We start from the raw sequence: 25,268 nt of genomic DNA on the forward strand, positions 1-25,268 counted from the left end.
GACAACTTTAAAGGCGATTTTCTCAATATTTTGATTTTAAACAATACATCAAAGGGAAGCTTATTTATTAGCTTATAATTAACTCATATGACTGGTTTTGTGGTCCATTTGTTTAAATATTTCCATATCCAGATTCATTTATCACAGCCTGATGCTTTTATATATTTATTTATTTATTTTTATTTTATTTTCCTTTACTGTCGTGATTGTTATATTTTAAAGAGATTCACCCTAAAGAGGTTACCCAAAATTTAACATTCTGGTATTTTTTACTCACATTTTTTCATTTATTAACATTAAACGAGTAGTTCACTTTCAGAACAAGAATTTACAGATAATGTACTCACCCCCTTGTCATCCAAGATGTTCATGTCTTTCTTTCTTCAGTCGTAAAGAAATGGTGTTTTTCAAGGAAAACATTTCAGGATTTCTCTCCATAAAATAGACGTCTATGGTGCCCCCGAGTTTGAACTTCCAAAATGAAAGAAGGGTCTTATCTAGTGAAACGATTGGTTATTTTCTAAGAACATTTACAATTTATATACTTTTTAATCTCAAACGCTTGTCTTGCCGAGCTAGACAAGACGAGCATTTCTATTTTTCTTTTTTTAAGAAAATAACCCATTATTTTGCTAGATAAGACCCTTTTTTCTTCGGCTGTGATCGTTTAGAGCCCTTTGAAGCTGCATTTTGGAAGTTCATTGGGGCACCATAGAAGTCCATTATATGGAGAGAAATCCTGAAATGTTTAACTCAAAAAACACAATTTCCTTACAACTGAAGAAAGAAAGACATGAACATCTTGGATGACAAGGGGGTGAGTACATTATCTGTAAATTTTTGTTCTAAAAGTGAACTACTCCTATTAGTTACAATGAAAAAACATCTGTTAATCTAATCCATGTTAATTTCAACATTTATTAATACATTTCTAAAGTCACAAATTGTATCTGTAAGCATTATTTAGTGAACCTTGCTTATTGAGCTTATTACTCATAATTAGTTGCAAAAACTAATGTATTAACCAACATCAATGAATGGAAACGTGTTGTAAAGTGTTACCATGTTTTGTCCATTTAATGAAGGTCATTATGGTCCAAAATAACATTAGACTCCCACTGATCTTCATTGTAAAAACAAAACAAAAAAAACACGGAGACATTATTTTATTTATTTATATTAATAGCATTTTAATGTTCGAGTGAACTATCCCATTAACTCTTTTTATAGACCAGTCTGCTTGGAGAGAAAAAAAAAACACACTAGCATCTTTACGGTTTCAAGGTAAGAAATGAAAGGTGTTGATAAGCACTAATACATCAGACATGCCCTTGCCTGTTATTTTGTGATTCTATTACGCCATCTAGTGGTAGCTTGGTAATACAAACTACAAATAAAACTTTGATTTTTTGTTCATTTGTTTGTTAGATTTTTGCCAATTCCAATAATAGAAAACCAATGCTATTTTGAATGACTGATTTTAATGTTACATTTATTGTATAATGCGTATCATAGAACCCCTTAAGAGTTAAAGACAAATCTCTCCAAAGGAAAATCACCAATACAGGCCCCTAGATTACACCAGGGAAAAATTTTAAAATACTCTGGCAAAAGCCTGCCTTAATTCCAAACACATCAAAATATGACATTAAAAATAATTAGTGATAAAAAGAAAGAAGAAATACTTAGCATCAGAGTCCACTGATCATAAATGAGCAAGCGTCAATTGCCATTGAATGGAAAAAAATTTTTCTCAAACAATTTCTTTAACAAAAACTAATCGTGATTAGTGATTCTGATTTGACTAATTTAAAATATTTGTAGAGTAAATCTAACTGAAGTCTTTTTATTAACACAAGACTTTGATTTGAGGGCTATAGTAGCACCCTTCTCCATTTTAATGAGACTATTAGTGAAGAAAGAATAAAGTCACTATAGATTGCACTTTTACTATCCCGAAGCAACACGACACAATCTCCCACCTTCACATACAACTAAACCAGAGGGGTGAAAATTTGACATTGTCAGGCTCACCACCAAGATACTGAGAAACTACAGACAGATAAACCAACAGTTCTGACAGCATTTGTTAGTGATTTTTCAAGTCCTGTTTCCTGAGGATCAAAGGTATTAGATGTCAAATGTGCACCTTAGATATGAAAGCAGTAATTACTAAAGCAAATTCAAAAAAATCCTATTCTGATTTGAATCCCTTTCATAAATATTTGTCTGAATCACTCCATTGCAGTCATGCGATCATGAATAATGTGCGTTTCAAGATGACTTTGACCATCGAGGTGTGATTAATTAAAGCTGTGATGAAGTGTCAAGTGGAAATATAACTGAGGCTTCACTGAAGTCTTTGAATGAACCATTTAGTGTCCCGTCTTTCCTCCAAAAGTTCCCAAATTTTTTTTTTTCAAGTAAGACTAAAATCTAAAGTCAGTATGTTTAGGCATACTGCATTCAAAACATGGCTGAACGCAAATCACCCACCTGTTGGTAACTAGTTTTTGAAATGGCAAAGTGACAGTAATCTTCAAAGCAGTGCACAAAAAAAACAAATATGATAAACCTAATAATAAATTAACAGTGCAGGTGGTTGCATGTTAACCCTTGTTGGACTTCCAGCCATAAGGAGCTAGACACATAAGAGATGAGAAAAAACAATGGCACAATCACCAGAGTAGGAACAAAGTCAGTTTCAAGCCAGTTTTTTAAGTGTTACATCACATGTAACACTGCAGTTTTAACATTCCTTGGAATGTGGCACTGAAACAGAAGAAAGGAAAAATGAGGATACATAAATCATAAATCCACAGTCCTTAACCAAATATCTGAAACCAGATTAAGGCCCATCACAAGGCACAAGCACACAGAAATAATCCAATATGACTGACACTAAGAGGTTTGGAGAGCTATAATGGTCAACCAGAAAGCTAAAACACCTCCCCACAACTGCCGTTAGATTAAGAAGATTGTACACTACCATTCATACGTTTGGGGTCCGTAAGATTTGTTAAATGTTTCTGAAAGGCTGCATTTATTTTATGAAAAATACTGTAAAATATAATTAAAATGTTTAATACATTTTAAAACATTCAGCAAAGTTGAATTTTCATTACAGTGTTACATGATCCAAAAGTATTTAAAATAGAAATCTTGAAATATTTAGTCACTTTTAATCAGTTTACTATGAAAGCCTGTTTCCGCTACTGAATTAAAAAATAAATAAATAAAAAGGGTAATTGCGACTTTTTTCTCACAATTCAGACCTTTTTTTCTCAGAATTGCATGTAAATTCGCAATTCTGAGAAATAAAGTCAGGACTGCATTATATAAACAAGCAATTGTGAGTTATAAAGTCAGAATTGTTATAGTCCGAACTGACATTATTTTTAAGAATTCTCAATTGCTTTATGTACTTATAACTTGCAACTGCGAGTTTATATCAGACGATTTTGAGAAAAAAAAAATCTAAACTGCAAGATATAACTCAGAATTGCTTAGATCTCGAAATTGTGACTTTTTCTCAGAACTGCGAGTTTATATCTCGAAACTGTGATTTCCCCCCCCTCAAAACTGCGAAATATAACTCAGAATTGCTTAGATCTTGATATTGTGACTTTTTTCTTCAAAACTGTGAGATATGAATTAGAATTGCTTGGATCTCGAAATTGTGACTTTTTTCCTCAGAATTGCGAGTTTATATCTTGAAATTATGACTGTGTGCTATTAAGTAAGAATTGTGAGTTTATTCTTAAAACTCAAAATTACGTTATAAATTTATTAAGTCAGAATTGTAATGTCACAACTGACTTTATTTCGCAGAATTGCAACTGTCTCAATTCTGACATTATAACTAGTAATTGCAAGTTTATATCATGCAATTCTGAGAAAAAAAAGAACTGTGATATATAACTCAGCGCTGCTAGTCTATATCTCGAAATTGTGACTTTTTCCTCAAAACTGCGAGTTTATATCTCGAAATTGACTTTTTTTCTCAGAATTGCATGATGCAAACTCACAACTGCGTGTTACTAAGTCAGAATTGTGAGTTTATTCTGAGAAAAGTCTAAATTGCGTGATGTAAACTCGAAATTGCTAGTTATAAAGTCAGAGTTGTTGACTTTATTTCGCGGAATTGCGACTATCTCACAATTCTGACATTATAACTTGTAATTGCGAGTTTATACCATGCAATTCTGAGAAAAAATCTGAACTGCAAGATATACTGTAACTCAGAACTTCTAGACTATATCTTGAAATTGTTTCTTTTTTTACTCAGAAATGCGCGTTTATATCTCGAAATTGTGACTTTTTTTCTCAGAATTGCATAATGCAAACTCACAACTGAGTGTTACTAAGTCAGAATTGTGAGTTTATTCTGAGAAAAGTCTAAATTGCGTGATGTAAACTCGAAATTGCTAGTTATAAAGTCAGAGTTGTTGACTTTATTTCGCGGAATTGCGACTATCTCACAATTCTGACATTATAACTTGTAATTGCGAGTTTATACCATGCAATTCTGAGAAAAAAATCTGAACTGCAAGATATAACTCAGAATTGCTCATCTTAAATCTTGTAATTGTGACTTTTTTTTCTCAGAAATGTGAGTTTATATCTTGAAATTGTGACTTTTTCTTAGAATTGCGAGTTTATATCTCGCAGTTTTTACTTTATAACATTTGCAAGTAATAAAGTCAGAATTTTCTTTTTTCGCTCAAAATTGGACTTTATAACTCACAATTCCGAGTTTATATCTAACAATTCAGAGGGAAAAAAAGTCAGAATTGCGAGTTTGCATCATGCATTTCTGTGTTATTTTTTATTCAGTGGTGGAAGTGGGCTTCCATAATTTACTGCATCTTTGCTAAATAAAAGTATTAATTTCTTTCAAAAAATCTGACCCCAAACTTTTGAATGGTAGAGTACCTGAGCTGAAGGAATCCCTTTTCCAGCAAGCTTCCAACACATTTAATACTACGAATGAAACAAGCAAAGCTAGCAGCTTTGTTTCATGGAAAAAAAGGAAGTGTATTCTGTGCCATTAGCATTGCAATATTAATGCAACTCCTCATCTGTTACCGAGGATAATGTTATTTCTGATTCTACTAAAACTTATGGCCGTAATTGTGAGATTTTGAAGCTGTAGTCATAAGCGTATCATTCATGCATAATCAATGAGCTCCTATTCAGTCATCAGTCTCTTGGGCCAACTGTTTCCCTCTCGGCCACAAATGTGAGCGACACATTTAAAAAATAAATCCTGGCCAGGGCCCAGTACTACTGGAAACATCTCAAATGTATGTCAACAAAACTAGCTTGAACATTTGGCATCCGCTCTGATGGTGTTTAATGAAGCGAACAGCGTGAACCAATAAACAGCTGTTCTGTGTAGAACGAGTCCTTGATTCTTTGGTGCTCGACTCAAGTAGGAATTAGTTCGATGACTAATTCAATAGTTGCACAGCCATTGGAACAGACCATCTCATTTTTAACCAACCCACATCACAGCTGTCCAATGTGTTTTCCAAGCACAAGAGTCATGTGTTTATCTTGTGTATGGATTATGATCAGAAAAATATCTAATTTTGTGGCGAAACCTCAGTTCAAATCAAAAAGTAAAGAAAATCTCCTCTGTGGTGCATGCATGTGATCTGATCAGAGACATGGGCACATAATGTGTCTCTGTCCTAGCTCTGAGAGAAGTATTCTAGTACGATACGTAGATGACCCAGTCTGTCCTTGAGGGAGGTCAGAGACAGAACGGTGGTCTGATAGGCTGGATCTAACTGCAGCACTGACAGCAGCCACCAGCACCAGGCCGGTCCATTAGCAGATGCCTGCAATGCACAAAAACACATTTGTTCTTGTTAGGAAGTTACTGTAAGATCTGTAGCTCTGCTAATAAAGCAATATTCTGTGGGCTCTGACCTGAATGTCGTCCTCTTTCTCAGGCATGATGCCGTACTGCCGGCTGATCTGCTCCTGAATGCGGCTGTTCAGACGATGGTACCACTCTCTCGCCTGCTGATACACGCTGTCATGGAGATGCTGCAGTAATTCAAGCTCGGCACCTTCGACCTAAACACAAATGCATGCAAATGTCAGGTAGACAAACAAGTAGAAGTTTTACTGTCAACCAGAGGATAAAATAATGCTTGTGTAATCATAATGTAGATGGGTTTGAAAAGCGCTTGAATTTGTTGACTAACAGGCAGTTAGTCACAAGCTCCTCTTCCTAATGTTTGCTGAATACTCTTGCAGTTAACACTAATTAATGTTAAGTATTTACTAGATATTAAATTTGCAGTGCTAACAAAAGGTTTCGTATTTACTGTCATTATAAGCAATCCATCACAGGCTCAGGCTTGTGAGAGCAGTAATAACTCTCTCTCATGAATCTTTAATAGATGCTTTTCATTTAATGCTTAATCATGACACCTGATTTAGGTGGTTAAGACACATACCCATAGGGAAAATGACTAAAAGATTAAAGCGTTTTAACAGAAAACCAGATTGCACGAAAATGTCACACTGTTGCCCAAAGCATTTCATTAATGTTTTAAAACATTTAACTGCAGAAGTCATTAAAATAATTAAAATAATTCTAGTCTCATAACAGGATAAAGCAATATTAATACAATCCACCTTTATGCAAGCTGAATTTAAATCTTCTGGAAATCTTTACTAAAATGTTTTTAAAAGAGATCTATTTTGTATCTTTTTACAATATGTAATACAAGTCTCAGGTGTCCCCAGAATGTGTGTTAAGTTTCAGCGTATTTGTATTATTTTAAAACTGCTCATTTTTGAGTGGAAGCAGAAACACGCTGTTCGCAATGTCTCTTTAAATGCAAATGAGCTGCTGCTCCCCACCCCCTTTTCCAGAATAGGGCTGTGCCTTTACAGCTCGTACCTCAGATACATGATAAAAACATCTGTTTGGTTTTGATTAACATGTTTATCGTGTTGAAATCGTGTTTTAAACCAAAATCTTAGCGGCTCTTTTTTCACATGCTTGCAGAGAAAGGCTTACCAAAACAGAGTTACTAGGTTGTCCTTTTTTCACATTTTCTGGGTTGGTAGATTATAACACTTAAACTAGGTAAAAGTCTGATTTAATATAAATATTGAAATGTTATGTTTACTATAGTAAATGTATTATATACTATATTATTATTATTTGTGATTGATACTTAATATGACAGGAACAGCTTGCTGTTACCACAGTTTACTATGGGAAAATATTTTTTAGAGTTTTTAGAGGAAATACAGAGTCAGCAGGCCATGCATAGGGTAAATTATAAAATGGAAGTGTGCAATCAGGAAACATCTCAGATAAACGAGAACAACTGTAACCTTTAAGACGAGAGGTGCAATTTCCTTTACAATAAGGGCTGTTTTATAGAAACTTGCTATCTAAAGGTTAAACTTTAAGCTAAGTAGGATCTGAGTAAGCTAACTGAAATCATCACGGTTACTAAACAGATTAGATATAATTCTTGAATTTCAGATGTTTCTGTAATAAAGCCCCACGAGCACAATTTCATTTACATTACAGGCAGCAAATTGTTGTATAATCTGGTTATACGGTTTGCATTTTGAATATTCACCATACAGTCTGACTTAACGCATATTAATGCTACTGTATTGCAATAAAGAGTCTGAGTTTTGATTTAGGGCAGTCTGTAACCTCTGACCTTATGGTCTTCCAGGTACTCAATATCAGCTGTGTGGTAGCCATCTCTCTGTCCTCTCCTGAGCACTCGAAAGCGACTTCCTCCCACTGTATCCACATAGGAGCGACCATCAGGAAGCAGTTCCAGATCCAAAATATCCAACATGCAGCCATAATCTGCAAAGCTGTGACAGGGAATTATGGTATCAAAACACTTGAAAGGCATTCCATATTTATTCTGTGTATAAATACGCACACTACTAACCCCAAGCATCCCCTGTATCCAAAATCGCCCCTAATACCCTCATTCACTATTGTCTACATTAGTCCACTCATACAGTTCACTTAAAAGAGTGAATGAAAACGAGTGAGTGAATTCAGACACTGAGGGCACCAGAAGGACTACTGCATTTGCATAGTTTGCTTGCCGTTTAATAATCATTAAAACAGGCAGTTCCAGTAGTAAGATTAAAGGATTTATCTTGAACTCTGTCACGGAAATAATGTATAAACCGTAGTTAAACAATTTAATAATCAATTTAAAATTAATTTGTTCATGTGTTGTATTATGCTGTATTACGCAGTGGATGAGCGCGTTGTAAAATGAATGGATAGATGATTCAGCTGCGTGTGCCGTCTTCTGGCGAGACACTGTAATTCATTTGGCACACAACTCTCACAGTGCATTATGGGTTATCTCTCTACCTGTTGAGTGTACATCGGTTGTACACTAATTTTTGCAGCGCATTGTAGGGGTGTAAATATTAATCGATTCGTATCGATGCATCGATTATGCAGCCGCCGATTCAATGCATCGATTCGTCCGCGAGAGTATCGATTAATGTGTTTATTTTGCCGCCTGTTTGTTCACTTGTCTATTTTTAGAATCCGTTCCGACCTGTCTTTTACTGTCTATGGCAACGACGTAAGCGTACTACCTACTCCTAAGCTGCGGGTGGCGCCGCTAACCTCATTATTGTCTTCTACTTCACACGTGTTACTTTCGTTTCACAGTCCATCTATGATGTTGTTCATGTTCACAGACCCTCACGTTGTTGTATGACTTTCAAGAGCGATGATTTTGAACTGATTTTGTGGAGTAGTTTTCTCTTTGCAGTTCATCTACTGCAAAGGATGTGTGACCATTACCTCTTAATAAGATGCAAATTATATTTTCAAAATGTAACCAATTTTGTATAAATGAAACTTTTTAAAACAGTGAATAGGCTAATTGGCCATAGTAGACCTGCACTATAAGCATTAGCCTTTTTTTATTATTACAATTCATCTGATTGCACTTTGTAGATGCAGTAACTGTTATATTTGCAGTGCATTGAGCACAACTGCTTTAGTGTAACATACACATTATGTGAGTAGAATACTGTTTCTGTATTCTCAATAAAAGGCAAATTATTTACTGTTTTTGTTGATTTATTTGAAACTTAATAGATATCATGTAAAAATATCTAGTATTGAATCGAATCGGATCGAATCGCATCGTATCACAGGGAATTCTGAAGTATCGAAAATAATCGAATCGTTGGCTTAAGAAATCGGTATCGTATCGAATCGTCTTGAAGGCTCCGATTTACACCCCTAGCGCATTGTGGGATTGAATGAGTGCACTTGAGAATGACCACTATGGTTTCGAACACCACTTAAAATGGCTGTCCCCTCAAATAGTGCCCTATTTGAGGGTATAGGGGGCGAAAATCAGATACAGCCTTGTTGTTTCTAAATCTGTAAGGGTGCAGAAGTTAGCAGTTTATTTGTATACCCTTTGCCATGCTCGTAGCTGCACATGCCAAACTTTTTGGTGCCCGTCTCCATACATCGCCGCATCATCAGACGGTAACGAGGCTCAAAGATGTGCAGCGGACATGGGATGCCAGGGTACGCCACGGTGCACACAAAGATCGGGATGTCCTTAGTCAAACTAGAGATGAGAGGGGACAATTAATAAATAATTCTGCTTTTGCATAAGTATTAAACTGCTTCTGGACTGCCAAAACCTTATAAATTTGAAAGGGGTAGCTCACAAAAAAAGGAAAATTCTGTCATTAATAACTCATGTTGCTCCAAACCAGTAAAATCTTAATTCATCCTCGGAACACAAATTAAGATATTTTGGTGAAATCCGAGAGCTTTCTGACCCTGCATAGACAGCAATGCAACTGACACATTCAAGGTCCTGAAAGGTAGCAAGGACATTAAAATAGTCCATGCCTTTCTGGGCCTTTGAACATGTCAGTTCCTGTCTATGCAGGGTCCGAAAGTTCTCAGATTTAATCAAAAATATCTTAATTTGTGTTCCGAAGATGAACAAAGGTCTTACGGGTTTGGAATGACATGCGAGTGAGTAATTAATGACAGAATTTTAATTTTTGAGTGAACCATCCCTTTAAGACTGCTAGACATTTTAACCATCTTGTTTTATCCCATTTTAGTGAGAAAAGCACCATTTTGCAGATACTAGACTTGAGCATCATATGAATGTCAGTTGATAGGAACTTATAGCATTCAGTATATAGACAGGACTGCTGGTTTTCTTTTTATCACTGAGAGGGGCACTCACTTTGAGAGCTCTGCCATCTCCGCCTCATGCACCTGTTTCCTCTCAGCCAACTGCTGGGGGAAGAGGCGGGACATAATCTCCTGCAGCAGCACGGTGGGGTTATACTTCCTGTTCTTAAAATACTGTAATAGGAAGTAATGCGGTGAGACTTATGCTTCTAAGTAACATGATTTGCTCAGTTTTTTTTTTTATGAAAGCACAGTATGATTGACTTGCATTAGAAGAATCAGACTACAAGGTCTTAATTCTTAACTCTGAGGCAAAGTGTTTCTCTCAAATGATGCAAACATGTCATTATTGTAAGAATCTATGTTTTAGTAGTACCTCCTGCAGTGGTTGTTTACAAAGTGGACAGCGTAGATTATGGTCCAGACTTCTCTCAATGCAGTTTTTGCAGAAGGTATGTCCACAGGGTGTTGTCACTGGCTCATAGAATAACCTTTAATCCATTGATCATGACAGAAGCGAAGATAAGAAGTGGTTAAATAACAAATAAAAACATGTGTAAGTGATATACAGTAACCTGAGAGACTGCTAGACATTTAACTTTTCATTGAGAACAGGATAATTTTGCAGATGCTGGTCCAAACACCAACAGCGGTGGAAAATTCAACTGATAAAAACCTTAATATTTTTCAGTCCATTTGAAAAACCACAAAACAAGAATAAAATGGTGTTATTTACCTTATATTAAATTACACTGCTTTACTAGTATTATAAAAGTATTGTGTCTTTAAGTGAGCAAGTTACTGCTGTAATCTAACATTTAAATACAAAGCTAAAGGAAATGAAAGTATCTGGTAGATGGAAATATATTGCCAGTGAAGCAGGACGCACTATAAATCTCTACTGACCTGATGCAGAGAGGGCACTCGAAGTCAGTCACAGTCAGAACGCTAAGGCAGGATTCTCTGCCCACACTGCACACAGCTACAGAATCAAACAAATACAATCAAGCTTGAATGGATGTCAGTTGTATTTGTTGTCTAATCATGCTAATGAGGGTGTAAAACCAAGAGAGTATTGTTTGGGCCTTGATTATGAAGTCAAATGTAATAATATTTATATTAATAATAATTATCCATCCATCCATTCTCAAAACCACTTATCCTTTGTAGGGTTACAAGGATGCTGGAGGCTATTATTAATAATAATAATTAACTATTTAATAATAATGTTAATATATAAGCCATTATGTTTACCTGAACAAAGCCCAAATTAATCTAGAAAATCAAAATAAATATGATATGTTTAGTAAGATTATGTACTAACTAAATATTATTACCTTATTTTAGCTACCTTTTTCTTCCAGTAAGGAATAAATTATAAATATATTTTATGGGTCTGGCTTTCAGTCTCATTCCGCGTCCAGCTATTTTTAGCTGTACAAAACAGCTTTACCTGTCTTACCATATTACTTTTATGTATTATCTTAATTATGAGCACACTGGTTTGTAATGCAAACCGTTTTATGATTTACAACACGTTATTCTTCTTGTTATTTCCCTATAGCGGATAATGAACTGGAAATCTCACCCATAGGTTTACTTCCTCATTAAAGGAGAAGGTGGATACTTAAGCAATAAAGCATAATATAATATGCTATACAGTGAATATAATCATGGCCAAAAAGCCAAAGCAGTACCACACAAACTGCTGAAAACTGAAACCATACTATACATACATTATCATGTATTCTTGGTTTATTGTGTTGTTTGATGCTACTGAATTACAACCTTTTTGCACTTGTGAAATTATTATTCAATTATATTTTATACTGAAACAATGTTTTAACAATTCCTAAAAGTTGCATGTTCAAATGTGAATGCATCGCATTTTTTATTGTTGTAGCGATTTAAGATATCTTCACCTCTGTTCTGTTTATCTTCTCTCTTCATCATCAGTTCCTCATCATCCTCAGCAGTGGGGAGGAAGGACACGGCCTGACACAGGCTCAGACAGCACTCGCCGCTGGTGCCGTGCTTCACTTTAGTTGCATTCTAGGACAGAACAGGAAAGAGCCTGAGAGTGAGCAAAAACCTTTCCTTATTAATGAAAAGCATACCAAGTAATTGCCATACCAGTAGGTAAATTATTATAATAATAAAAAAAATATTTAGAAAAACATTACAATATCAATTACAGTTCAAGTCAAAAGTTTACATACCTTGCAGAATCTGCAAAATGTTAATTATTTTACCAAAATAAGCGGGATCATACATAATGCATGATATTTTTTATTTAGTACTGACCTGAATAAGATATTTCACATCCTTCTTTGGTTTTTAGAAACCTTTCCATCAATGACTGTATGATTTTGAGATCGATCTTTTCACGTTGAGGACAACTGAGGGACTCATATTTAACTATTACAGAATGTTTAAATGCTGACTGATGCTTCAGGAAGAAACACGATGTATTAAGAGCTGAGGGGTGAAAACTTTTTGAATTTGAAGATCATGGTAAATTTAACTTATTTTGTCTTCTGGAAAACATGCAAGTATGTTCTGTCGCTTCTGAAGGGCAGTACTAAATGGAAAAAACATGATTTTTAAAATTTAAAATAAGAAAAATGTACACATCTTTATTCTGCTCAAAAGTTTACACCCCTGGCCTAATCATAATGTTTCCTTCTGAAGCATCAGTGAGCGTTTGAACCTTCTGTAATAGTTGCATATGAGTCCCTCAGTTGTCCTCAGTTTGAAAAGATGGATCTCAAAATCATACAGTCATTGTTGGAAAGGGTTTAAATACACAAAAATGCTGAAAAACCAAAGAATTTGTGGGACCTGAAAGATTTTTCTGAAAAACAGCAGGCAGTTTAACTGTTTAGGATAAACAAGGGACTCATGAACAACTATCATGAAACAAAAAACACAGCTGAAGATCATTCAGGTAACAACACAGTATTAAGAATCAAGTGTATGTAAACTTTTGAACAGGGTCATTTTTATAAATTCAACTATTATTTTCTCTTGTGGACTATATGTAAACAACTTTTATGTGCTTTTATAACTTCTTCAGGTCAGTACTAAATAAAACATAACATGCATTTTGTTACAATAATTAACATTTTGCAGATTCTGCAAGGTGTATGAAGACTTTTGACCTCAACTGTATATCAGATATTTTAGTTTGATATTTGTTGCTCACAATAGCAGTGTTACATTTTAAAAGTGTTGTTACACAACAGCAAACACCTCACCTGCCCAGGATCACTTTGACCTTCAGCATTGCTGTGGGAGTAGCGCTGACCATCTGGACATGAGGGGCTTACAGAGCTGGTGATGGGACAAGGATCTTGCAAGAACTCAGACACAACATGAAGGATCCGTGGAACTTCTTCTGGTACAGCCATGCCCTCTGCTTCCAAGATCTGAAAATTAATCAATGAGTGTATCAGTGAAACATTAATTCATGTTTTTAAGCAGAACATGATCTCTGTATGGATGGTTTGGTACTGATTCACTCAAAATGATTCTATAAGGTATGATTCTGTTTCCAGTAAAGTGTTTAGCAGTATGTGATTTGTTCATCAAACCAGCTTTCTGATAAGCTCACCTTCTTAATCTGATTTTTTGCAGGGGCAAAATCAGGATGCTGCTTCAGGCAACGATAAAACTGAATGAGGGCATCAGTCTGTCTGCCCATTTCAAGAAGCACATTCCCTTTACGAAAGAAACCCTACAAAACACAGAAATACACCAAAATTTATCACAGGTAACCCTCTTTAAATTACTAAATCTAATATGTCATAAAAACAATGGTACAATCCTACTGTTCTCAGCAGTGCTTTTTCAAGCAAATATGTACCGTTCAAAATATGTGGTCAGTAATATATAAAATATGAGTCTCTTATGCTCACCAAGGCTTTATTTGATCAAAAATACTGTAAAAAAATAGTAATATTATTACAATTCAAAATAACTGTTTTCTATTTTAATACATTTTAAAATATAATTTATTCCTGTTATGGTAAAGCTGAATTTCCAGCAGCTATTAATTACTCTAGTCTTCAGTGTGTCACATGATTCTTTAGAAATCATCTAATATAGTAATTATAACTTTTTAAAATAGAATTGTTTCAGGATTCTTTGATAAACAGAAGGTTCATAACAACAGCATTTATTTGAAATTGAAAGATTCTGTAACATTACTGTCTTCACTGTCACTTTTGATCTATTTAATGCCTCCGTGCTGAATAAATTTAAAAATAAACAAATAAAACTTGAACAGTATTTCATCCCACATCATGCTCTGGCCATACTAACAGATCTGGCATAACTACAAAACTGTCATTCATTTCCGTAATACCATGCCATGAGAAAGCAGACATTTTAGAGGTCTGACTTTAGTATGCATAGCTAACAGGAAATAAGCTAACAGGAAATAAAACAAAAAACAGTGGATGTAGACAGTCAGTAAAGATGGCCCTCACCTCAGTCCAGTTGGGTCGCACACAGCACAGGTCATCCAGGTCACGGAGGGCATCAGAAAAGCGACGGAGGCCCATGCAGGCCTCAGCTCGCCACACTTTAAGACTCACATCTTCAGGGGCTGTAGATACATGAAAAGATGGACAGTGTGGCTCTCAGTCTTACTTTGAGTATTTTAAAGGTGCATAAACAAAAAGGGTATTCTAAATACAAATTGGTTTCCCAAAGTAAAAAATCCATTAATTTTCTCCATATAGGAATTGATTTTTAATCATAACTTCACTTCAGAGCTCTGAATTCTATTCTTTTGCTGAAGCCATCTGTTCACATTATTTCAAATTTTTTGATAGCATAGAGAATGGTTCTTTGATGGCATCACTGTGAAAACCCCAACCTTTATTTTTAAGAATGTGGCATAATGCTTTAAACAAGACTTTTTTAAATTAAGAAATGAATGCTTTTTAAAGAAGTCTCTTCTGCTCCCCACCAAGCTTGCATTTATTTGATCCAAATACAGCAAAAACAGTAAAATTTTTAGAATAACGTTTTCTTTTTGAATATATTTCAAAATGTAATTTATTCCTTTAATTTCAAGGCTGAATTTTAGCGTCATTACTCCAGTTACATGATCCTTCAGAAATCATTCTAATATTCTGATTTGCTGCTCAAAAAACATGTATTATTGTTTTCAGTTTCTTTGATAAATAGAAAGTTCAGAAGAACAGCATTTGTCAGAAATAGAAATCTTTTGTTAAAAATAAATAAATAAATAAATAAATAAAAAATACTGATACTGAGTCTAAGCTTTTGAATGGTAGTGTATAACATTACAAAAGCTTTTTTATTTCAGATAAATGCTAATCTTTGAATCTTTCTATTCATCAAAGAATCCTAAAAAATGTACTCAACTGTTTAAATATTAATAATAATATTAAAATGTTTCTTGAACAGCAAATCAGCATATTAGAATGATTTTAGATGACATGAAGGATCATGTGACATTGAAGACTGGAGTAATGATGCTGAAAACTTAGGAATAAATTACATTTAAAAAAATATTCAAATAGAAAGTAGTTCTTTTAAATAGTTTTTGCTGTATTTTGGATCAAATAAATGCAGGCTTGGTGAGCAGAAGAGAATTCTTTAAACATTAAAAATCTTTTGACTATTAGAAAAAAAAGAAATAAAATGTATATATTTCACATGCTACAAAATAAACCAAGGAAGAGATAGATGAGGGTGCATTAATCAAAGACAATGACTGGAAATCCAACACTTGAAATATTGTATAAAGATGAGGGGAAAATGCATGCTGCGTTAACATCACTTATTTATGTGCACTCTGACAGATGAAATAACCGGGTTGTTACCACTACAAAACCAGATTATGTCATAGGATCCTTGGTTATACAACAGGGAAAGTATATGTAGGGCATAACACTGAGTGTACAGGAAACTGCCTCTAATTGGATTCAAAGAGTTGACAGACATCTCGGTTTTGCCTTGAAGGGTTTATGTTACCAGACAGATAATTGCGGTCATTCAGTGGCTGTAAAATGATACGTAATTCCACTTGCCCTTAACTGTTGCTGTTAAGAGTAATGAGAGAAGAACCTTACAGTATTATAAAACTGCACTAGCTCATACGGTCACGGGATACATTAATTGCACCCAGTTCTCCACAACTACATTGATGCATCTTGCAATATGTTCTATAATGTCTCTTTTGCGTAGATTGTATACCTAGGGGGACTTGTTATTTCAGCAATGTGCCCTAGAGGTGCTTTTGTAGCTTTATTTACCCTTGGCTTCTGTCTGTTAGTGACATCAGCCACTCACAACATGTTTTAACCCACTTTCTCCACTGCTCATTAACCCTTTAGGAGACCTGAGATTATGAAATCACTGTTGTTTTCAACATCCACGGCTCTCTGCTCACTAGTGTGTGTGAGTAGGTGGATCACAAAGACAATATCTAACAGGCTTCAACTAACCCACACTGTGTTAAAATGCTGCAATCTAGGGCATATATTTCTAGAAACAACAGATTTCAAACTCCTGCGGCATATGGCTTTCTTTATCTCTGCCTACCTGTGTTTATAGGCTGTTAAAGATTGATCTGATTCAAAACATGCATCTAGTATACATTACATCATCTCTCTGATGCATTTTCCACAGTGATGATATGAACTGACATGGTTCATATACTATATTTAAGTTACATTTGTAACTCAAATCATCATACTCCTAGAGTTTTTCATTATATTAAATGCATTCCTTTTTCATTCACGAGTGTGAGGTTCACAAACTCGTTGGCCTACTTTGGCAGAATGAAGTGTGCTGTCATGAATGTCCTATTAAAGGCAAGCACCAATTATTATTATGGGTTATAAATATCCTTTACAGGAAGAACAAGAAAGGTTACAGTTTGCTTCGATTTGATATATAAGTCGTCTTAAAATCTAGTGAGCAACCTATCTAGACTAGGCACCTTCTATGTTACCTAGTGCACCAGAAATGCTATTATGCACCAAATGCATGTTTACCTTTTAGAGGTGGTATAAAAGCAGTGCAATAACTCACTTTACCTCATAAAATACTGATTGGTGATGTACGATATGTCTATTAAATAACAATCTTTAATACTAAGTCTTGCAAGTCTTATACAACATGCTACAGTAATAATGTTTTGGTTATTTTGAGCCTGACGTGACGTTAATAACTTGTGATTCAAGGAGACAAAGTTGCTTTGGTTATGTTTTGGTTTCCTCAACTGAACTGGATTATAAGAATCATTCTTTTGATATTCTGATTCGTGCTGTGTGTTTTGATTCATATATATCCTGTACAGAAAGAACAAGTGTAAAAACTGTGCAATAACTGACTTTAACTATACACTAAATAAAATACTGAAACAAAAAAATCTAAACACATTATTTTTCATAAAATACTAATTATGTAAACTTATTAAATAATTATGTGTATTTAGACTTTGTCATATGAATAAACAACCATTAACAACAAGTCTTGCGAGTCTTGGGTACAACATACTACAGTAAAAAAATTTTGGTTTATTTCGAGCCTGATATGACACTCCCTTACGAAAATTAACCATGGTTTTACTACAAATGAAACCAAAAAAGCATGGTTACTATAGATCAACCATTTGTCACACAAGCCATAGTTTAACCATGTAGTAAAACTGTGATTATACAAATGGTAATCAATACACCAAAAAACTATGGTTACTACATGTTTATAATAAAACCGCATGCTTACGTTTCATAAGGGCTCTTAGATAACAACTTGCAATTCAGTGAGACAAAATTGCTTCGCAATCGCTTTTGGCTATGTTCTGGTTTACTCAGATGAACTGGCTTATAACAATCATTCTTTTAATATTCTGATTCATGCTGTATGTTTTGATTCACAATATATATGTGACCCTGGACCACAAAACCAGTCATAAGGTTAAATTTTACAAAACTGAGATGTATACATCATATGAAAGCTCAATAAATAAGCTTTCTATTGAAATTGTATGGTTTGTTAGGATAGGACAATATTTGGCCGAGATACATCTATTTGAAAATCTGGAATCTAAGGGTGCAAAAAAATCAAAATACTGAGAAAATCACCTTTAAAGTTCTCCAAATTAAGTTCTTAACAATGCATATTACTAATCAAAAATTACATTTTGATATATTTATAGTAGGAATTTTACAAAAAATCTTCATGGAACATGATCTTTACTTAATTTCCTAATGATTTTTGGCATAAAAGAAAAATCAATAATTTTGACCCATACAATGTATTTTTGGCTATTGCTACAAATATACCCCAGCGACTTAAGACTGGTTTTGTGGTCCAGGGTCACATATTATAAATAAATATACACAGTTTGCCTAGATTTGACATATAAGCTGTCTTAAAATCTGGTAAGCTTCCTATCTAGACTGCACTAACTAGGCACCTTCCATGTCACTTAGCGCACCAAAAATGCATTGTTTACTGTTTAGAGATGGTATAAAAGCAGTGCAATAACTGGCTTCAACAATACACTAAATAAAAATACTGGAACAAAAAAAATCTAAACACTCGCTCCCTTACGAAAATTAAACATGGTTTTACTACAAATAAAACCGAAAAAACATGGTTACTATAGTTAGACCATGGCAACCATGGTTTTGTTACACTAACCATGTAGTAAAACTGTGATTATACAAATGGTTATCAATACACCAAAAAACTATGGTTACCACACCTTTACTCTAATAAAACCATGTTAGGTTTCATAAGGGCTCTTAGGTAACAACTTGCGATTCAGTGAGACAAAATTGCTTCGCAGTCGCTTTGGCAATGTTATGGTTCACTCAAATGAACTGGATTATAAAAATCATTCTTTTGATATTCTGATTCATGCTGTATGTTTTGATTCACAAAAAAGAATCGACTGTTACGAGTCGGTATTTTGACTAAGCTGGTTGTGCAGTGTGTTTTGACAAAAAAACGGCTCATAAGAGTGATTCGTTCAACAATACTAGTCGCACTGTATGTTCGAGCACCGTACAGTAACTAAACATAATAAAAATCACTCTGTTGCTGTTTTCTTTTTCCAAAAAAAGAGAGAACCAAATCGATTCTCAGTATTCAACCTTAGTTTTAAAACACAGCCATAGTCCAAGCATCTCCATCTTCGGTTTGCATAACCCAAACGGGACACTAAACGTCCTGCTGGTATAAACACCAGCGTGGTTGCATAAGGTAAATTCCCCTGGTAATCGGCGTTTGCATCCTTACCCATTTCGATTCCTTCGTCAGCAATACGCAGCGCTTCTGTAAACTCGCTCGTTTTCAATTTCTCTTGAATGTGACATTTCATTTTGGTCTCTTCGGGGCAACATTTCTCGATGACGCTGAAGAGTAACACATTGTTTTTGATGTTTTTCGCATCTCTCTGTTTTAATCGTTCTTTGCATGTGGGGCATCGCGAAGGCAGGAACGCTCCCATGCATCTCCTGCAGAAAGAGTGGCCGCAGCTCATGGTCATGGGCTCGCACATGAGGAACAGACAGATCGGACACTCCAGCAGATCCATGCTCGACTCTTTCTCCCGCTGACAGTTTTAAAGTTAAACAGCTAATGCCTTTTCTCAAAAGTTAAACAGCTCGATCCTCGAAAAGTGACATGATTAAAAAGTAGTTTCACAGCTCTGTCCTATCTCATTTGGTGATCACTGCTTTTATAAGCTTCCAAAGGCCGATGACAGTTTCTACGGATTTGCGCCAAGAGCATACTTTAGGATTCTCTCTCCAATTGATTATTACATATGACAATAATAATATGAAATGCTTATCCGTTGTCAATCATATCTCAGTCTTTGTAGTGAGAGTAACGCTTTCCCTTGTTGTGCATGATGAATTGCTTCACTCCGCTTCAGTCCGATCAGCGTGACTCCTCCGAACTCCATCAACGCGTGCCAGGACAAAATAAAAATCAACCGATGGATCTGTTTTTCTGTTTTTAGCCTCGCAAGACTAACATTTTTCCCTTGTGTAGCAGTCAGCTTATGCTGGGTTCGCTTCTGACACCATTGCATTACATAAATAAAAAAAACACGTGACGCGTTGTGGCGCTTCCCATTGGTTCCCAGCTTTGCGTTTCCACCCTGTTGTGAAACAGCAAACGCCGCGTTTCATAACAAGGAATCTCGCGTACTAATTCAATGGCAGGCGCCTACAAAGCAAACTGGACATATGGGTGTTCAATAATTGTGGTTGGATTGCGTTTCTCTTGTGTATCTCAGCATGTGCTTTAGATATTAAAAAGCATCCAGGCGCTTTTCTAGATTCTGCAATCAGGGACACTAATATTACAGCTATAATTAAACATGAACAATTTATTTGCATAAATAGTTCTTCTATACTTCTACACAAGCCTTACTTTAGCAAACCCTTACAAGTTTTATAAATTGTTCAGCTGTTGTGTTGCACTTGCTCATTTATATTATAGTACAGATGTTAAGTGGCATATTGGCCACCAAGGATAAAAAGTATGGTTTGGTTACATTTTTGTCACTTATTAGACTAAAGTGCACTTACACAAGATTGCACAATTGCAGCAAAGGTTTTGTAAGTTTGCGTTTTCTCCAACCAGTCTGCATCACATAAACGTGTGACGTTGAGAACGGCTGAATCACATAACTTCATTAGCCTACATGTCACAATATTTTTGTACTTATCTATTGTAAGGCTGTGGAACAGGTTATGTACCAGCAGTAATCATTAAGGTTAAAGCTTATACTTGCATAAAACACTTGAGCAAAGCTTAGTTATATTACAGTATTGTGTAACAATAATAATTAAATCATTTTTCTTCATCTTTTCATTATTTATATTACATTCCATTATACAGTTTAAGTTTTAGTACTGACCTGAATAAGATTTTACGTAAGACATTTACATATAGTCCAGAAGAGAAAATAATAGCTGAATTTATAAAAATGACCCCGTTCAAAAGTTTACACAGACACACTTGATTCTTAATACTGTGTTGTTACCTGAATGATCCACAGCTGTTTTTTGTTTAGTGATAGTTGTTCATGAGTCATCTTTTGTCCTGAATAGTTAAACTACCTGCTGTTCTTCAGAAAAATCCCCCAGTTCCTGCAGATTCTTTGGTTTTCAGCATTTGTGTGTATTTAAACCCTTTCCAACACTGACTGATTGATTTTGAGATCCATCTTTTCACACTGAGGACAACTGAGAAACTTAATGCAAATATTACAGAAAGGTCAAAAGCTCACTGATGCTTCAGAATGAAAACCAATGCATTAAGACCCAGGGGTGTAAACTTTTGAACAGAATGAAGATGTGTACATTTTTATTTTGCCTAAATATCATATATCCTTCAGAAGCTACAGAAGATACTTGCATGTTTCCCAGAAGACAAAATAAATTTACCCTAATCTTCAAATTCAAAAAGTACTTAATGCATCCTTTTTAACTTCCAAAGCATAAGTGAGCATTTAAACCTGTAATAGTTGCATATGAGTCCCTAAGTTGTCCTCAGTGTGAAAAGATGGATCTCAAAATCATAAAGTTGTTGTTAAAAAGGGTTCAAATACATAAAAATGCTGAAAAAAAAAACAGAATTTGTGGGACTTTCCTGAAACTGTTCAGGACGAACAAAGGACTCACCAATCACTAAACAAGAAAAACACAGTGGTGGATTATTCAGGTAACAACACAATGAACAGTGCACTTTTTACAAATCCATATATTATTTTGTGGACTATATGTAAACGTATTTTATGTGAAATATCTTAAGTTAGTACTAAATAAAAGTAAACACGCATTTTGTATGATCCCTCTTCTTGGATCTTGGTAAAATAATTAACATTTGGCAGATTCTGCAAGGTGTATGTAAACTTTTGACCTCAACTGTAAGTATCCAACAAGTATAGGAGATCTGGTTGAAAATATATACATTTACAATACGCCTGTTTTATTTATATGACAAAATAACACAAAAAATACAGTGAGAGATATGAAAATGAAAAGAGCAGTAGACCTTTATTATTTTACACATATAGTTCTACTACATCAACAGTGTATTCTTGTTAAACAGTAAAAATGTCTTTTGTTGTGGTCTGCTTATTGACTGCCTATTCCACATTCTGTAACAAAGTTGAAGAACTGATGTATCCTGATTAACAAAAACAAATTCCTTAGACAGCTCAAGTCATCTCATCAATAATACTGCACATTGCAGCATCCTTATCCCCCACTTTGTCCTTCTTACTAGGCACATTCTTGTCCGTTTGTGCAACCATACAGCTAACACCAGTCTCATCGACATCCATAGGCTCGGTTTTCAGTCTGGAGTCTCCAGCTGACGCCGCACCACCAGCCTCTCCCACGCTGGAGCTGTTGGGTTGTGGCAAATCATCGGGCAGCGAGGCAAGACACCCCTGAATCATCTCCACCACCCGCTCTAGATGCTTCTGGAAACGCTCGGCCGTCTCCAGCCTCTGTCTCTTCTGAACTTCCATCATGACCCGTAGCGTCTCTCTGGCCTGGTGGGGACGGTACTCGTTGATAAGGTGATGCATGTGGACAAAAAGGAGTTTCAAGTCCTCTAGCTTCTCCTCTCGCTTAATGCTGCCTGGGCTTTTTATGAGGATGTCCAGAAGGTCTAGAAAGTTGACCAGGATGGACATATTTAGTTTCTTCAGCTCTCTCTTGTGGTCAAACTGCATAGGGTGAAGGCGTTCGATGCCTTGGGTCTCCAGTGGTCGTATAATGAGGTCATCGCATTGGAACTGATTGCCAAACATCATGTAACTGTCTCGAATAGGAGGAGGGGGTTTGGGGGCCAGTCCCTTTCTTACATTTTCATCCGTGTACTCTTTGATGTACTGCATCGGAGGCGGTGGAAGAGCACTGACCTGCTGTGGCTCCCCCATTTTGGAAATCTAGTCAAGAAAAGCGAGACAATTTATTCGTTAAATTAGCCAGTAGCATTATTCAATAATGATATTATTTGTTAATAGCATTTCTTGGAAATACATTCTAGAAAAAAACAATCACTTATTATTAAATTTCGCTTTGGAAAAAAAAAAAATTTACTCTTGTATAACAAACATTGCAAATGCAGTGAAAGAAAGCATAACTTAGTTTATCAACAATACTGGTTTACAACAGCTAACAGTTTACAAGCTAACGTTAAATGCTACGGCTTAACGAATAATCATGATTCAGAGATTAGCAGAGCGACTGGTTTAACGGGATTTATTAATGTAGTGTTTAACAAAAAATACTCACCGAAACTGCTGGCTTTACTGAACAAAATTACTGTCAGCTACGTAAACAGATTTTCGGTAAACATAAGCAAAGCGATCATGTCTTGATTTTTGCGATTTCTTCAGGTCTAAAGATGAAAGGATTCCATTGGCGCGCAATCCCTTAGCAACGAGGTATTTTATTGGCCAACGGCAGATTAGGGCGGGTCCTAAGCGGAGCGTTGTCAGTGACGTCGCAGCTTGACTGTTTGATAAAGAGCAGTCTTAAAAAAAGATATCAGCAAAAAAGACCATTTATGTATACAATTAATTTACTTTAAAAGCCCGACGTATTGGCGTTGATGAGAAAATGGACATTGTACGAATGTTCTCATACTCTGTTATTAACGTTACAAGTGAGAATTGCTTAAAGTTTGGTAAATATTGTGAATATTATGCAAGCTGTCAGAGTTTTGAGTTGCTGGTTTGATTTCTGTTTACATTGCTAAACTTCTTGTTTGTGTATTCGTTTGTTAATGTTTGTTGACAGGTCACCATGATAGGTATCTGTATATTTGCTTCAGACAAGGACTGTTGGTTAAAATAGTTCAAAACTCTGGAAAAAAAAAAAGGTGAGTAGCTATTAAAGTGATATTTCAATAAAGTGATATTTTGACTTAATTATTGAAAAAAAAAACAGCATATAAATAAAATATCAAATAAAACTATGACATAAAAATTTTATATAAAAATAAAATTGATCATTTTGAAACTATATATCAATTATTAAATAAAAATAATAAACAATACAAAATATTAAAAGTTATTAATGACAAATAAATAGTCAAATTCAACAGTCAAATTCATATCAGACAAAAAACTATAATTTTAAAAATATAGCATTTCAATATGATATTGATATGTATATGTAAATAATATATGTATATATAAATTAGAACTTATATTTATTTTATGTTTGTTATGTATACTACATATCATATTTATAATTTTATAAGTACACATCAATTATTAAAAGAAAATATAAACAAAAATAATAATAATAAACAAAATAAAAAATAAGAAACAATATAAATACAAAATATTTTTATAAATATGTATATAAACATTTTAATCATTAAAATGAGTTATTAAAATTAAAATGAAAAAACATAATTATAAAAATATAACATTAAAATTATATTGAAATGACATAAATCAGAGTTTACAATTTTATTTTTATATTTATTACACAATTTATAAATATAACATTTGTCAACATTTTATATTATATATTTTTTTTATAAAACTATAACTTTTATTTTCTTGCCTATTATTGTGTTTTATTGGTTTAACATCTGGTATAAAATATTTTTTTGGTGTATTTACATATAAATATATAAATCAGAATTTATATTTATGTTGTATTTGTTATGTATACTACATATCATATTTATAATTTTATAAGTACACATCAATTAGTAAATAAAAATATAAACAATAATAAGAAACAATATAAATATAACTTTTTTTATAAATATGTATATAACCATTTTAATCATTAAAATTAGTTATTAAAATTAAAATAACAAAACAATATAACATTAAAATTATATTGAAATGACAAATCAGAATTTACAGATTTATTTTTATATTTATTATAAAATTTATTATAAATATAACATTTGTCATTTTAAAACATTTTATATCATATAATTTGTTATATAAAACTACAACTTTTATTTTCTTCTCTATTGTGTTTTATTGGTTTAACATCTGGTACAAAATATTTTT

The 25,268-nt window shown here is 34.3% G+C and overlaps 2 protein-coding genes and 1 long non-coding RNA gene across 3 annotated transcripts in view; 1 reads left to right on the top strand and 2 right to left on the bottom strand.

Annotated features, from left to right (window-relative positions):
* LOC141288229 (uncharacterized) overlaps nt 1–6,091 on the top strand; it is a 31,815-nt gene extending 25,724 nt beyond the window's left edge. Inside the window, exon 3 of the long non-coding RNA XR_012339640.1 lies at nt 5,961–6,091. This is a non-coding gene — a long non-coding RNA (uncharacterized lncRNA). The remainder of the gene's footprint in view (nt 1–5,960) is intronic.
* On the bottom strand, nt 1,162–20,272 carry lonrf4 (LON peptidase N-terminal domain and ring finger 4). The gene is made up of 12 exons (XM_073820338.1): nt 19,496–20,272; nt 14,698–14,816; nt 13,821–13,943; nt 13,465–13,635; nt 12,130–12,259; nt 11,114–11,189; nt 10,584–10,698; nt 10,260–10,381; nt 9,462–9,620; nt 7,707–7,869; nt 5,938–6,087; nt 1,162–5,846 (listed from the first exon to the last, which is right to left on the bottom strand). The coding sequence occupies exons 1-12, from the start codon at nt 19,791–19,793 to the stop codon at nt 5,697–5,699; spliced, it is 1,776 nt and encodes a 591-aa protein (XP_073676439.1). The 5' UTR covers nt 19,794–20,272; the 3' UTR covers nt 1,162–5,696.
* A 1,972-nt stretch (nt 20,273–22,244) lies between these two features.
* med7 (mediator complex subunit 7) lies at nt 22,245–23,670 on the bottom strand. Its single transcript, XM_073821005.1, has 2 exons — nt 23,521–23,670; nt 22,245–23,171 (listed from the first exon to the last, which is right to left on the bottom strand). The coding sequence occupies exon 2, from the start codon at nt 23,160–23,162 to the stop codon at nt 22,434–22,436; it is 729 nt and encodes a 242-aa protein (XP_073677106.1). The 5' UTR covers nt 23,163–23,171; nt 23,521–23,670; the 3' UTR covers nt 22,245–22,433.
* Nucleotides 23,671–25,268: the final 1,598 nt, after the last annotated feature.

The sequence above is a fragment of the Garra rufa genome, chromosome 16 (genome assembly GCF_049309525.1).
Source record: "Garra rufa chromosome 16, GarRuf1.0, whole genome shotgun sequence".
NCBI classification, from domain to species: Eukaryota; Metazoa; Chordata; class Actinopteri; order Cypriniformes; family Cyprinidae; genus Garra; species Garra rufa.